Source organism: Amblyomma americanum, chromosome 6 (assembly GCF_052857255.1).
Source record: "Amblyomma americanum isolate KBUSLIRL-KWMA chromosome 6, ASM5285725v1, whole genome shotgun sequence".
Lineage (NCBI taxonomy): Eukaryota > Metazoa > Arthropoda > Arachnida > Ixodida > Ixodidae > Amblyomma > Amblyomma americanum.
Genome location: NC_135502.1, coordinates 123,618,559 through 123,632,752, shown reverse-complemented (window position 1 = coordinate 123,632,752; position 14,194 = coordinate 123,618,559). Strand labels below are relative to the sequence as shown.

Genomic DNA, 14,194 nt, shown 5'->3' with positions numbered 1-14,194 from the left:
TCGCGGGCACCGTTCTATGCAGACGCCAGGCAGAAGTCTCTTCGTAAGTGCCCGACTTCCACGCACGGCACCCTGCTCACCCAGCGTCGGTTGAGTGGGAACATTCACGCCTTCTCGAGGCTGGCATGGTGGTACCTGACTCCCATGTCAAGTTGGGGAGCCTGGATAGCGCATCTGTGTTTCCATTCTTAGTGCGTTTCCTATGTTTCACTGTTATGTTATAACGCTGAAGTGGCAGCGCCCATCTAGCCAATTTCGCCCCATGTGGAGTGCACGTCGTGAAGTATGACAGGGGGTTGTGGCCAGAGACGACATTGACCACGGCACCGAAGAGCCAATAATCGAGCTTCTTCAGAGCCCCTATAATAGCGAACGCTTCGCACTTTATGGTCGACCACCTCGCCTGAGTTGCGTCGCCGCGACGACTCGCGAACGCTATAGGTCTTTCTTTGCCCTTTTTTGTCATTTGTGTCAAGGAAGCCCCGGCAGCCGCTGCTGATGCGTCAGTGAAAAGCCAATGCGGCTGGTGAGGTTGTGGAGTGCTCAACGCCACTGCTCTGCAGAGCGAGTCTTTGAGCTCTTCTAATGCGCACTGCGCATTTTCTGGCCCCTCATGCGTCACAAATGCGGTAAGCGCTTGACTGTGGGGGCCCATCGGTACCTGCCAGTAGCCACGCCTTAAATCCCCTAGCGTGATAAACTGCTCGCGGCCGACCTGAAAAATTAGCTCCTTGGAGTTAGTCATCGGAAACGCATATGAACGAGTTCCTGTATTCAATGTTCGGTAGTCAATATACATTCGCACCGACCCATCTTTCTTTCCCACGCACATAACTGGGTGTGCAAATTCACTTTTTACAGGATAAATTAATCCTAACTTAAGAAACTCCTCCACTTGGCGGCTTACTTCTTTCTTGAGCACTTCAGGACTAGTTAATGGGGTAATGGATATGTAGTCAGTGTGACGCCTGCCCGGGCGGATTTGGCAATCATGACAAGACTGGCAGCACTCTGAAATCTAATTTTCCATACCGGGCCAATAGAAATTGTATTTTATGCGCGCCTTCGTCTTACTTGGTCCCAGGTGTCCACCCCACGGCGATTCGTGCTCCAAGGACAGAACTTCCTTTCGTCTCTTTTGGGGAAGCACCAGTTGTCGCACTTAGGTACCCGCTATTGAATCCCAATGGTGCAGCAATCCCTCAGTAACGAACATACCCGCCTTTCCGTGCTTAGAATTTTCCCTTGCCTTCCTCAAGCTCTCGTCAGCGATCTACGCTGCTCGAAACATTTCTCGCTGGCTAGACAGCGAAACTGCATCTTCCCTCCAAGGTGGTTCTGCTTCCTCGTGTGGAAAGTCGTCATTTGGTGCCCTGTCAACTTCGCTTACCAGTGCCTCACAATTTTGATTTGCCGCATCCGTAGGTTCTTGATTTGCCGCCATACTTACTGCAGTACTAGTACTTGTTGTGAACGCTCTATCGCTGTGCTTCTTAAGCAGCTGCCTGTCTTCTGGCGACAGCAAACAGTCCACCCCCTCAGTAAGCTCATTGGTGAGGGCACATACTATGCCTATCTTTTGATCGTCTGCGATTGTTCCTGTATGAGATACACTTAGAGGGACCGTCGCACATTTCGCCTGAATAGATCTGCCGAAAGCCGACACTAGCTTCACTGTCCCCGATGGTTCCGTCAGCACCTACGGTAGTATGCTCTCTCTTATTACCGTAATTTCACTTCCCGTATCAAGCAATGCCTCGGTGCAGACGTCTCCGCATACAAGCTCTACGAACTGTAGTCTCGATGCGGCTGCCCTTGAATTTTGCAAAGGCACTCCTACTTTAGCAGTTAAAGCCGCGCCTTGGTTTACCGCTGCGTCCTTTACTCCTGTCTCATCTACTAGCGCGACCTTTTGCACCCTCCGCCAGTGCCCATATGCTTGTTGCTGGCGCGGCTCATTTGCTGTTACTCGCGGGCAATTCCTAGCAACATGGCCCAGTCCATGGCACTGGTGGCACTTTACTGCGGGGTTTTTCAACATTACCCTGCTTTTGGCCCGTTTGCAGTACTGGCACTGTAATCTGTCTCGCAGCCCGCCCCTTTACCTTTTGCTTGCTCAAAGGTCTGTAGGGCCTTTGATATTTCTTTAGGCTTCAGCCAACTCTCTCCTTCTCGAAGGAGCACATATTCAATGCCCTCCGGGCTGAGGCTTGACTTAATGCGATCGGACACCATGAGATCGGTCAACGCCTCTTTTGAGTCTACCTTTCTAGCCTGGATGTAGTACATTAAATACGTTTTCACGCGAGACGCAAGCTGAGCCCACGTCTCCTCCTTCCTTTTCGCTGCTTTCTCAGATCTCTCAAGGTACCCAGTCGGAGTGAGTTTTAATTCTTCTAGAACCGCTGTTTTTACAGCCTCATAATCAGTACATTCGGGTCGGTCAAGGTTACGAAGTAAGTATCTGACTCGCTCTGTCAGTGCGGGCAAAATTAAGTGCACTCGGCTACTGTCTGGAACACTGAAAGTAGTGAAAAGCTTCTCCACCTCCTCAAACCACAATGGTACATCTGCATCGCATGACATTCTGTAGCCCTTAAGGACTTTCGCACATTGTGATATTGAATCTGAGCCTATACACCGTTCATCACTCTGTCCCGACCCAAGCGGTGACATTCGACCATTCGACAACCCAAGCTCCATCTGCTTAAGTGCCAGTCGCTCCCTGGATTCAATTTCATGTATTCGTAGCTCCATTTCCACATTTAACTCCATACGGCGAATAGCCTTTTTTTCTGTATCAGTTCCTGTAGCCCCTAGTGACAACGTCTGTCTCTGGTCGTCGGCCTGTAACCTGCTCTCCACACTGAAATCATCCTCCATAGTCGCTCGCTCGTTCTGATCCATCCCCGTTTCTACACCACCCTCTAGCGATTGCTGCTCCTGGCGAGGATTCGACCTCATTTCATTCTCAGGATTAGATTCGCTATCTTTAGCGGCTAGCATTCTCCTCGTATCGACCATGGGTCTTACAAACTAGCCACCATGACTGCTTCAACAAAACGCAAGAAATCTTACTCACCCGGCGCTGATCTGTTGTCTGCCGCCCAGAGCCCGGATGATGCGTTCGTTCCAGCAGCATTCGCAGCAGCCGAGGTGGAGTCGTCCCTTGACAGCTCCTCGCTGCAACGTGTCGAATGGCCTGTGGTTGTTACTGCGATCCCTGCCCTTGGTGATGAGACGTGCCGAATCCTGTCGGCTGCGCCAGTAGCATTTCAAAGGTCGTCCGTTTCTTCGAGGATGGCTCACAAACTCCTCTAGTGTCGTTCGGCTTGGAAGATGGACAGGAGGCGAGCTTGTAGATGATGTCAGCAGAGCATATATTTACAACATACATATACAGAGTTAAACTGGAAAAAGCAGAACTGAATTTACAAAAGAACAAATTTTGCGCTACTTTACTCATCGACCCGGCGGGTTAGAGCCTAAATAGCATCACGTTACAAGCTAAGCATGGAGCCCCAGCTCAGACTGGACTCGACTGCATCCGTTTACATGCGTTTTTAAGCACTTGAATAACAAAGGACTAAGGGCGGTCATTTTCAGTTGCCCGCCCTAAGCGTCAATTCTCCAATGAAATATAATATGAGAGATGGGGACCACGCCTTGGGTTGGGCTTAGCCTCGAACCCAGAGTCTTGTTAACAACACAAACTAAATAAAAACCAAATACGCCACCACTCTCTCTCAAATGAGAGTATCCACGCGCTCTCCCTTCGGAGCTAATCCTTGCCTCAGGCATACCGCCACCCACCATCTGTCCGCGTCGCCCGTCAGCAACAGAGGAGGGCGCGAAAGGGCCCACGATGCTGCCGCGCTACCGACGGCGGGACACAGATAATAAGCATGAAGGGGTTTGTCTGCCGCTCCGAGAAACCAGATTAAGGATTGCCCTTGCCTTCCCACATTCCTGGTGAGCACTGCCTGTCCGCCATGACAGGTGTCCGTCACGGCCCTCCCGGGAATACGCTTTTGTTCACGAGGCCCGGCGGGACGCAGCAGTTGCCTTCCCGGCGAAGCCCACGTCGTTAGGGGGGGGGGGGGGGGGGGGAGGGGTTCATGCGTCAAGCAACCGTACCGTTTTCGTTCCCCGTACGCACTCGGGGGCTCTCGCTTATGGATCTCCTTCACCCCCGCGACGTCGCAAAGATGCGGTGGCGCTGATGTTAGCAGCGACTTTCGCATGGTAGGCAAAACAGGTTCCGCTTGCCCGTGCCTACCGCAGCTGCCGCAGTTACCGGCGGCTGCTTCAAGCCTGTGCACTGCAGAAGAAGCATATATTGACCAGCTGCGTCACTGCTGGATCCGCGTAGTAGCATAAAAAAAATTAAATTAGCCTCGATAGGTTTCTCGCGCATAAATGCCGCATTCGGAAACTGGCTAACAGGCATTGGGCCACGGTAGTAAAGCGCGAAGTCTGGGAGTGAGTCGATAGGCACTGCCACTCAATGCACTTAATAGCATGCAAGTTACTGCGTTCATTCACCTGAACTTCAGGATAGTAGGCTGATAATTGCTCAAGGAAAAAAAAAGACATATGTAGCTGCACACGTACTTATCAGCTTGAGCCGGAGTGCACGGGGCGCCGAAAGGTTCACTCGCCCCCAGGGAATGCGTTTTTTTGTTAACAGCACACCATGTTTTAATGACGCGTTTTGTGACATTTAATATTTACTTGAAACTGTTTCTTTATATGACGACGTAATTATTTCATTCGAGTAGAAAGAAGTCTGGTAAGTTGTGTCAATCTTGCGCGGTCACGTTGGTGTGCTTAGAATAGCGTACCTTAAGTGTGCTAATAATAATAATAATAATTGGTTTTGGGGGAAAGGAAATGGCGCAGTATCTGTCTCATATATCGTTGGACACCTGAACCACGCCGTAAGGGAAGGGATAAGGAAGGGAGTGAAAGAAGAAAGGAAGGAGGAGGTGCCGTAGTGGAGGGCTCCGGAATAATTTCGACCACCTGGGGATCTTTAACGTGCACTGACATCGCACAGCACACGGGCGCCATAGCGTTTTTCCTCCAGTGTGCTAAACGCCATATGCTTTTTCATTGCATCATGCATGTGTCATGTTTCATGAGGTAATACATGATCGCGTAGCTTGTTTGGAAAGAAGCAGCCGCAGGCGTGCTACTAACAGACACGTGGCGAGATTGAGAGGGGACGCGACATGAAAAGTGTTTTCGTTATTCATGCATGCGATTTGTAACTAAACTTGGTGCAAATATGAAATTCCTACGCTAGATTCAGTCATTCCTTTTATTTATAGCTATACCTGGTGCAGTTCTGGGTAAATATAATTAACACCGTCGTCAAGTCCCTCCGAGGTCTCAAATAATTGAGTAGATAGTGCGCAGTTTTTTTATGCCAGCATGTACATAAAGCCCTGTTCTGTACGATGACGCGAATATGATCAGTACTTATGCATGCATGGTTACATGAAAACGTTTCTTACAAAAAATAACTAACACAATACTGCACGTGTAGGGAAAAAAATCGAGAGATTTATTACGCTCCTCAACGTCTCAGGAATAGTTTGCGACAAATGGAATCATTTGATTTTCATGCGAATTACGAAGGTGAGTGATCCAGTCGCAGAAAATGTGAGAGGTCAGAAAACGAACCTTAAAGTTTATTCCCCCGGGTTCGAACCCGACCGCGGCGGCTGCGTTTTTATGGAGGAAAAACGCTAAAGCGCCCGTGTGCTGTGCGATGTCAGTGCACGTTAAAGATCCCCAGGTGGTCGAAATTATTCCGGAGCCCTCCACTACGGCACCTATTCTTCCTTTCTTCTTTCACTCCCTCCTTTATCCCTTCCCTTACGGCGCGGTTCAGGTGTCCAACGATATGAGACAGATACTGCGCCATTTCCTTTCCCCCAAAACTAATTATTATTATTATTATTATTATTATTATTATTATTCCCTCGTTTATGGCATCTTCGCTTTCGCTTTGGTCAAAGAAATGTGGCACTGAAATCCAAGAAATTACCTCACAATTTTTGACGACCACACTTCTAAAAAGCGTAATTTATAAATTTGTACTCAATATTTTGCTATAATTTTTCGTCACGAAACTAGACTTCAGGGCTAAGAAAGAAAATAATTCTAGAAATCAAAACTTTTCACCAAATCGACCAGCTTAACAAGAGGACAAGTCGGCCTAGCTGGTGCGTGGTCATGCGGCTAAAAACAGCGATAAGCGAGACAGGAGATCGGGGACATGACGCTGTCCCCACTTTTCGCGCAGCGCGACACGTACGTATGTCAGCAGACGATGAGCGCATGTCTGCTCCGACGAAACAAGGCCAGCACTTCCCCTCACTATTGTCCCGAAGTAAAATCATTCCGGCTAGTGCAGAGTGTCAAAACTTGTTTTATTCATTGCCTACCGCGAGCTCGTGTACTTCGACAAATTACTAAGTTGGAAGCATCAACCATTGCTGTGATTCGCTGGAAACTGGAACTGGAAACGCGCCTACAAGCCTTGAAAACCCGCGCTCAACACCTATCCACGACGCCACTCCCCGACCTTTTGCCTACCACGAGCTCGCTAGCACCTGCAGCGCCACCTCGTTTGTTTACAAACATGCAGGAGGTCCCTACTGGGGAGCTTTTTCCGCGTGTGCCGGTGTCTCACTTCCTGCAAAGGTATGCAGCTGGAAAAGAGGGGCGGCCTTACAGTGGCCACGACTGGTACATGACAGTATGAACTGGAGAGATATGATTCTTTTTTTTTCATTTTTGTGCCAAGTTAGCAGTTACTGTTTTCGCGAAATATTTCTTTTTTTGTGTTGGTTATTTTCTTTTCCCGTTTCTTGCTTTTGTAGCCGGTCCTAAGCTTTCAAGCCTATTTCCACCACTGCGCATACATGGTTTTACTGTACAATTACCTGGGGACAATAGCTTCCCAACTTTTCGCACAACTTTTCTTGTCTGTCCTCACACAATATTTCAGTGGTTCAAAGGACAACCGATCCCATTCCACTGCAGATCTTTGGTTACTGTCTTCGTTCTCCTTCTAACCTGTGAGGTGGCATACTGGGCATCGCCTAGATGACCTACCTGCCTTTCCGTTCATCTGATTAGCTGTCCTTTCCGTGAGCCCCTAGACCCAACCTGCAAACCTTTCTTAGCTTATTCTCTAGACATTGTAGCAGACAGGATTGCAAGTACAGTTGAGTGTTCGCATACGTATATCTGAGAACGTTAACATCCTTTCACGGTTCTTTTTTGTTTGATGTTTATTGTATCGCCTTAGAATGTAATGGTTCATTTTTTGCCGCATTCCTGTTTCCTTGCGTGTTTGAATTTATTCGTTAGTCTTTAGATATTCTCCGTCTTCATCAATCTGCACCACCCCATAGTGTATATCTCAACTCTTGGTATTCCACGTCTTCGCAGTGGCACTATTCCTTATTATACTATCGTTAAATGCTACGAAGACCCTCCTTTTCAATACTGAATTTGGGTGTAATGTAAGCTGCTTCGTTTCCATAGATCTATGAGACGAGTTGCAGCAGTCTCTGGCTATGAATAAAGAGTAGATTTTCCTGTGCAAGCAATAAACTTGAAAGACATTGGCCTGTTCTTAGTGATTTTCTCCCATAGCATTAGTTAACCCCATCTCTGCCCTCCAATAACACACGTTCCCTCCTTGTTGTATAAATGATGAACAATAGTCGCGACACGAACCACCCCTGTCGCAAACCTCTTTTTATGCACTTCCATGGTAATTTTTAGCTATTTCCAGTTTTCTGCACTTCATTTTCATTGCATCTTACTCCTATTTAATTTATTCAAGATACTGTCATTCCACAGCTTAGCAACAAAGGTCGGTACACGGACCAATTGACACAGCGAACTGATGAAGGGTATCAATTTTCGGCCTGTTAGTTCATCACAAAAGGAGAAAATATGCTGTGCAAAAAACTCATGGACGCATGGTGACAGCGCTTGTGTTTTCCTTTCTTCTGTCCCTCATGCGTTTTTTTTTTTTTGCGCATCATATTTACCTCTACTGTGAAAGTGGCACAGATTTTAGCTAAATTTCCAACATATAAGCATATCAGGGGAGCCAAAGCCATGCATGAGGTCTAGGAGGGTTATGGCACTCAGCTGCTGACCCGAAATATAAGTGTTCGATACCGGCCGCGGCGGTCGAATTTCGATGAATTTTGTACTTTGCAATGCCAGTGTGTTAAAGGGACTATGCTACGAATAAAAAGTCGGTTGTAAATGTTTTCAATGCTTAGAAATGATGCTAAGAAGCATTCACACCAAGCATGAGTCTTCAGAACTGGGCGGGCAATATATTATGAACTTTTAAAAACCATGTTTTTTAAAATTTGCGGCCCGATTGGTGTGCTCGTAGTGACTGATTTTGGAACCAAAATCGTGAAACAAAGACGTCACACTACCCATGACGTCACCAGGCCAGCAGACGCTCTCATCCGCTGGAGTCACGGCAGCCGCGACGTCACGGTCACACTTCCGGTAGCCGTGAAAATCGTGTACTCGTGCCGCCGCGCGACCCTCTCGGGCAAGCGCGAGCCAGAGCGTTGCCTTCGTGCATATGGTTTCAATTTTCCTCTGCCGCCTCCTTCTGTCAGGAGTTCCGGAGCCACTCGCACGGCTCTTCATGCGCGCGCATAGGGCTCGATGCCCATCGCGGCTGTAAAAGCGAGCAGTCGCACCTCGAGGTCCGGGTTTATTACTGCTAATTACTACAGATGACAAGCAAAGAAACCTGACGCGTGCCGCAATCCAGGAAGGCGAAGAGACCGGAGAGATGCCGCCACGCCGCCGACGCTGCTGCTGGGGGGCTAGGAGCGATAACCGGAAGTTGCAAAATAAACGTCATCGGATGACGTATTCATGAACGGGACCCAGTCCCAGAGCAGTTTTATTTATTTTTTTCTGGTGTTCCTCGTGTACGAGTTGAGGGGGGAGAGGAGGAGCGTAATTTTTAATTGTCTATATCTTCGCTGTTATTGATGCTAGCTCAAAAATTCTTGCCCTGGGGTGACGAGTGATCAAATGCCTATCTCTCGTCTGTTTTACCTAATCTCAATTATTTATTGCATAGTCCCTTTAATGAGCCTTATGTGGTTGAAATTTCCGGAGCCCTTCACTACAGCGTCTCCCACAGCCTGAGTCGCTTTGACACGTTAAACCTCCATAAACCGATCAAATATTGCATTCCAAGTATAATAATGTGAACAGTAATAGAAGACACAGAACTGTTCGTCTGGAAGGCTTGACACTAATGAAGCTTGTGGAATCAATCTGACAACAATTGCGAAGCATTAAAAATAAAATTTTAAATGATGTACCTTTGCTTTTTTAGTCAACGCAGGGAGCATGCACGATGAAGTTGAGTTGAGGAATGTGTGCTCTGGTATTAGTAAATCTAAATCAGACATCCTCACACTGCCCTCATTCTAACATGCCCAAATGATTTTAACGTACAGAAACCAAGGCATGTTGGCCTATTCAAGAACAGGACTAATAAGTTCCTTATGTAGGTTGTTCTACCGTGGGTGCCTATGGACGCAGTGCGCGTTTAAGAAAGAAACAGTTTGTATGTAGCTTGTGTACTAACATTTTAAGCATGCGTTGACGAGCTAAGATCTGATGTGATTGATGCACCCAAGTATACTGACACTTGTGAACTTTTTGTATTTGAGTGTTGCTCAGGAAATAATCAGAACTTGAAGGCGTTTTTTTGTTTCTCATTCATAAACAATTACAATTTAAATTAACAATGCACGGCATAGTTTAAGGCGTTGCTCAGGTTTACTTGTTGGCTATGGGTTTCTATTTCATGACACAACAGGAAGTCCTATGTGAGCAAGCGAACATTCGAATTTAGATCCATCGTGATGTCATTGATGAAGATAGTAAATAAAAGCGGAGCAATTATTGATCCCTGGGGGACACCGGAACGAACACGAGCCGTCTCCGAAGTGCAGTTTCAAACCTGTATGAGCTGAGAACGAGCTGGGAGGAAATCACTAGCCCTAAAACAATCAGTCCGTGTCCAAATAAGTTGTTCAGTTGAAATTAGAATTTGGCGGAGACATCCTCCATTAAAAGCTTCTGAAAGATCTTTCACAAAGTTATATCAGTATTTGATGCCTGTGGTAGAAATACGGCAGGTAGGCGACTTTCGTTCAAGCACAAACTGAAGAAAAGAGATGAAAACCTCAAGGAAACTGCCAACGTTTCGACAGGAAGACTTCTCTTCCCTCAACCTTCGATGGTTATTTGGTTAACGAGGAACCATTAAGAGTTCCAGTCAGCTGCGCAAAGGGGGATAAGTTGGACGGGAAACCGGGTTAATTTGGAGACCTATGCTGTCTTCATCTTCATACTAAGTAATGTGATATAAAATGATATGCTGCCGTATTTTACAAAGAGTACTGGTAAGAGAAGCAGATAGAATGTAAGCAAGAATTGAAGAGAAACCTCATTTGTGCACAGGAATTACTTTAGCGATTTTTAATTATGATGGTACGTGTCCTTCATGCAAGGATTTTAGAAATATAAAGGAAAGAAATTTACTGACCTGCTCAACATACCATTTGAAAAAGAGTTTAGAATTCCATTTGGCTCGTGTCTTCTTTTTGAGATTTAACAGCGATGATGGTAGTCCAGAGTCAGGTATAAGCGAAATGCCTGACAGTTTGACATTTCCAGCGTTGCTGTGCCTGCTTTCATCAAGGTGGCAAGTGTCTTGCTTAAATATTGATTGAAAGCACCGCATGAATGAGCGTGCTTTTCTTCTACATTCCCCGGAAATTGTTGCATGAGGTTTAGGATGCTAATTTGTATATTGCCAAAACTTATATTAAAGTTTTTAATAAAATTATATAAAGTGGTGTTTCCAGAGAGTTGTCTGGCGAGTAGAGTTTTATTTTTCAATGAATTTATAATTCATTTATGGGCGATTGTTATACTGGCCTCTAACCCAGTTTCGGTTCAGTAGTCCAAAAGTATCTTCCTCTTAGATTCTCATGTGCATATTTTGTGTCAAGAAAAATCAATCATAGAGCTATTTTTCGCAAACCACTTTCAATAAACGGCATTACAAAGCCCGCTCCATACAGTGAACTAAGCGGCACCTATATGCTTTGGGAAGAAATAACCGAAAGATCTGACGTAGCACAAGTGCTCGATATATGCTGCACACCAAAAAACAAGCCAGCTGTATGTGCCTATGTTGTATTACCCGCATAGTGATTACCATTTGGCATCTGCGATGTAAAGAAGCAAAGCTCGTGAATGCTTACGCGGTGATCAGGCGAGTCTCTGGCTCCCCTAAACCCATAGAACTCAGTGTTTCCTAAACCTAACATTATTAGTGGTGTTTATTGTTTTCTGCTTTATATACGTTGAAACCATGTAGGAGCAATTGTAGAGAGAGGTTGGTCAGATGGATATTGGTAATCGCAAGGCGAACAAGGCAAGGAAAACGTGAGGGTGCATGCCAACGTTTTGACAAGTGAACTTGTTTCCGTCCGGGCAAAGTGTTCAACATTGGCGGGGTTTAAATAGAGCCATCCCTCTGAGGAGAGAGGCCACGTGGGAAGGAGGAGGGTGTGAAGTGGGAATGTAGGGTAGGAGCAAAGTAGGGGCAAAGATAGCATGGTATATGCTATCTTTCGCGGACACAGTCAACGAAAAAAGACAAGAATGGTCCTGCTGTTCTTTTTTGTCTTCGTTAACTGCGCCCGTGTAAATTCAAGCAGCGCAGCTCTCTTGCAAAGCTAGAACCGAGAGAAAACATTGAAGACCTCGGTGTAGTGTGCTGCACATCAACAAGATTGTTCAGTGCAAGATAAACTTCGTTTATGCCGGTCCGCTATCTCCCAACAGTCTGTACGTATGCTAGTCTGGCTGGTGTTCAAATGCGCGCTTGCGGGAACATGAAAGGTCCAAAAATAGGTTACAGGTCCAAATTGGTTGATCGCTGTCGGAATGTAGGCGCTCACCAAGAATGCAAGACACGCACTCTTTGGAAGCACCGTGTTCTTTTATCTCGCGAAACTGTAGAAGCTTTCCTTGTCAAACAATTGGGAGACTTTTGCGTCAGCCAGCCTTCGATTACACTGCCTGAGAACGAATTCTTATCTTTCCGCCATATAACTTGACAGTGGTTTCAATGGTATGATCTCTTTTTCCTTGTTTTTTTTTACGCCTGGCTATGCGCAGTGTAGCGTGTTTATATTATTGGGTGCGTTTCCTCCTATTGAAGTTTCAGTTTCAGCCCTCGTCGTGTCGTCTCTTCCTTCGTCCTTGTTTCGTCGCGCATTTAACCCCCAAAGCATAACAGACAGGTTCGGCTTGCTTTTTCAATGATACATGTCTTGTAAACCTTGTTCGCGGAAGACGGCGGCCCTGAGCGCGTTCACTGTTCCTTATACCCTAACCTTGAGGCAGGTGGATAAAGTGGTGGAGGCGGGAGAACGAGAGTAGGTGCGTGAGACTTTTGTTCGCCTATGTTTAACTCTCTCTTCTCCGGTTGATTTTGCAGAGCGACCGTCGTCCACAACTTCCGCTTGTTCTACCTGGACCTGAGGAGCAAGACCAAGTCCGGGAGTTAGCTTTTCAGGCGCTTCAATCTTGTTTCCAGTAAACTGTAGTAATACATAAACTTGGCCTGTTTGGTACGTTATTCTTTGAAATTAAAACAACACAGGGACAATGGACGCAGAAAATATACAGGACTGGCGCCGACTATCAACTGAGGGTGTACATAGAAAATGTATATTTAGCGTCACTATTCGAAATAAACGTTCTGTTTTTAGCACCTGCCTTGTCTATATTCTCCGCCTTTTGATCTTCCTCTCTTCTTTTTCGATGTGTTGCGTATAGTTCTGTGAACTAGATATTGCAAAAATTAGTACTCGACGACCTTCTTTGCTGCCTTGAAATGAATAATATCAGGTATGATTCGATTAGAGCAACTGAAAACAGCCCGCGAAATCCCGCTACGTGAAGAGGATATCAGAAAGCATGCGAAAGTAAAAATAATTTTCATGAAAGCAACATGGTACCAAGATCATGGTTGTAAATTAAGAATACATATACTGGGAAGTAGTGTGAAAGGTAGAGCCCCTGATTATATCAGAAGTGAACAAAACCAACGTATACGCTTTCTCAGCTTTCACAGCTTTCTCATCCTTTCATGCTGCTATTCTTTCGTTATTAATACCTTGGTAACCAATCTCGAACGCTCCCAATATGTGGCGGAGCATCAGCGGGATCATCTTATTTTGGGGACACGAAAGAACAGCACATGACAAAAAAAGCATGCGTCAAATGAGTGCCCAAAAAATCAGCGCAGCGGCGAAACAGCACAGGGTAAAATGACAGAGCCACAAAACAGCACAGGGAAAAAAACAGCATGGCGATAAAACAGCACGCGTCAAAACAGCACGCCGGACAAAACGGCAGAGTGACAAAATAGCGCAGCGACAAAGCAGCACGACAACAGAAGAGCACAGGGAAAAAAGCACGACGACAAAACAGCATAGCGGAGTACGGTAAAGAGCTGCTGGAAGGGCGAACTATCACAGCCATAACCGCAAACGGTAAATCGCGACACCTGTGGCAGCAACATTTAGAGTTAGCGAGTGCTCGTTTCGCGGGTTCATTAAGAAACAGGTCTGGCTCATTGATTGAGGAACAGCGCTGCTTGAACGATGCATATGACAGAACTAGTGGTTATGTATAACCCTTGCTTGCTTGAAATTCCCTGCATTCATTCTACAACTGTGCTTCAGTTTACTCCCGCCTGTGTTTGTTAGGTTTGGATAGGTTAGGTTAGGTTGGGTTGGGTGTTTCTTCTGGTTCCCGAGGAAAAGGGTACATTTTGTCGAAAATTGATGTTTTAAAGAAATTGGCTTCTAATCGTAAAACGTACCTTTGATCAAATGTCGCGAAAATTGCTGTTTCGAGATAATTGTTTTTGAAGTGAAAAAACAGCTTCAATATAAAATTGCTTTCAACAAATGCACGCTGGTGCATGAATTTTGTTCATCCCTCCAGTAGCGCTGCACCTCACTACGGTGTGCCGTTTTGTCGTCGTGCTGTTTCTTCCCTGCGCTCTTCTTTCGTCCTGATG

At 46.1% G+C, this 14,194-nt stretch overlaps 1 protein-coding gene and 1 pseudogene across 2 annotated transcripts in view; one reads left to right on the top strand and one right to left on the bottom strand.

The window, feature by feature from the left end:
• LOC144094974 (putative defense protein) overlaps positions 1–12,877 on the top strand; it is a 34,000-nt gene extending 21,123 nt beyond the window's left edge. For both annotated transcript variants that reach the window (XM_077628826.1, XM_077628827.1), the window contains exon 4: positions 12,602–12,877. In XM_077628826.1, the coding sequence (XP_077484952.1) occupies positions 12,602–12,671 (70 nt within the window). In that variant the 3' untranslated portion in view covers positions 12,672–12,877. The remainder of the gene's footprint in view (positions 1–12,601) is intronic.
• On the bottom strand, positions 1,274–2,883 carry LOC144094410 (uncharacterized; annotated as a pseudogene).
• Positions 12,878–14,194: the final 1,317 nt, after the last annotated feature.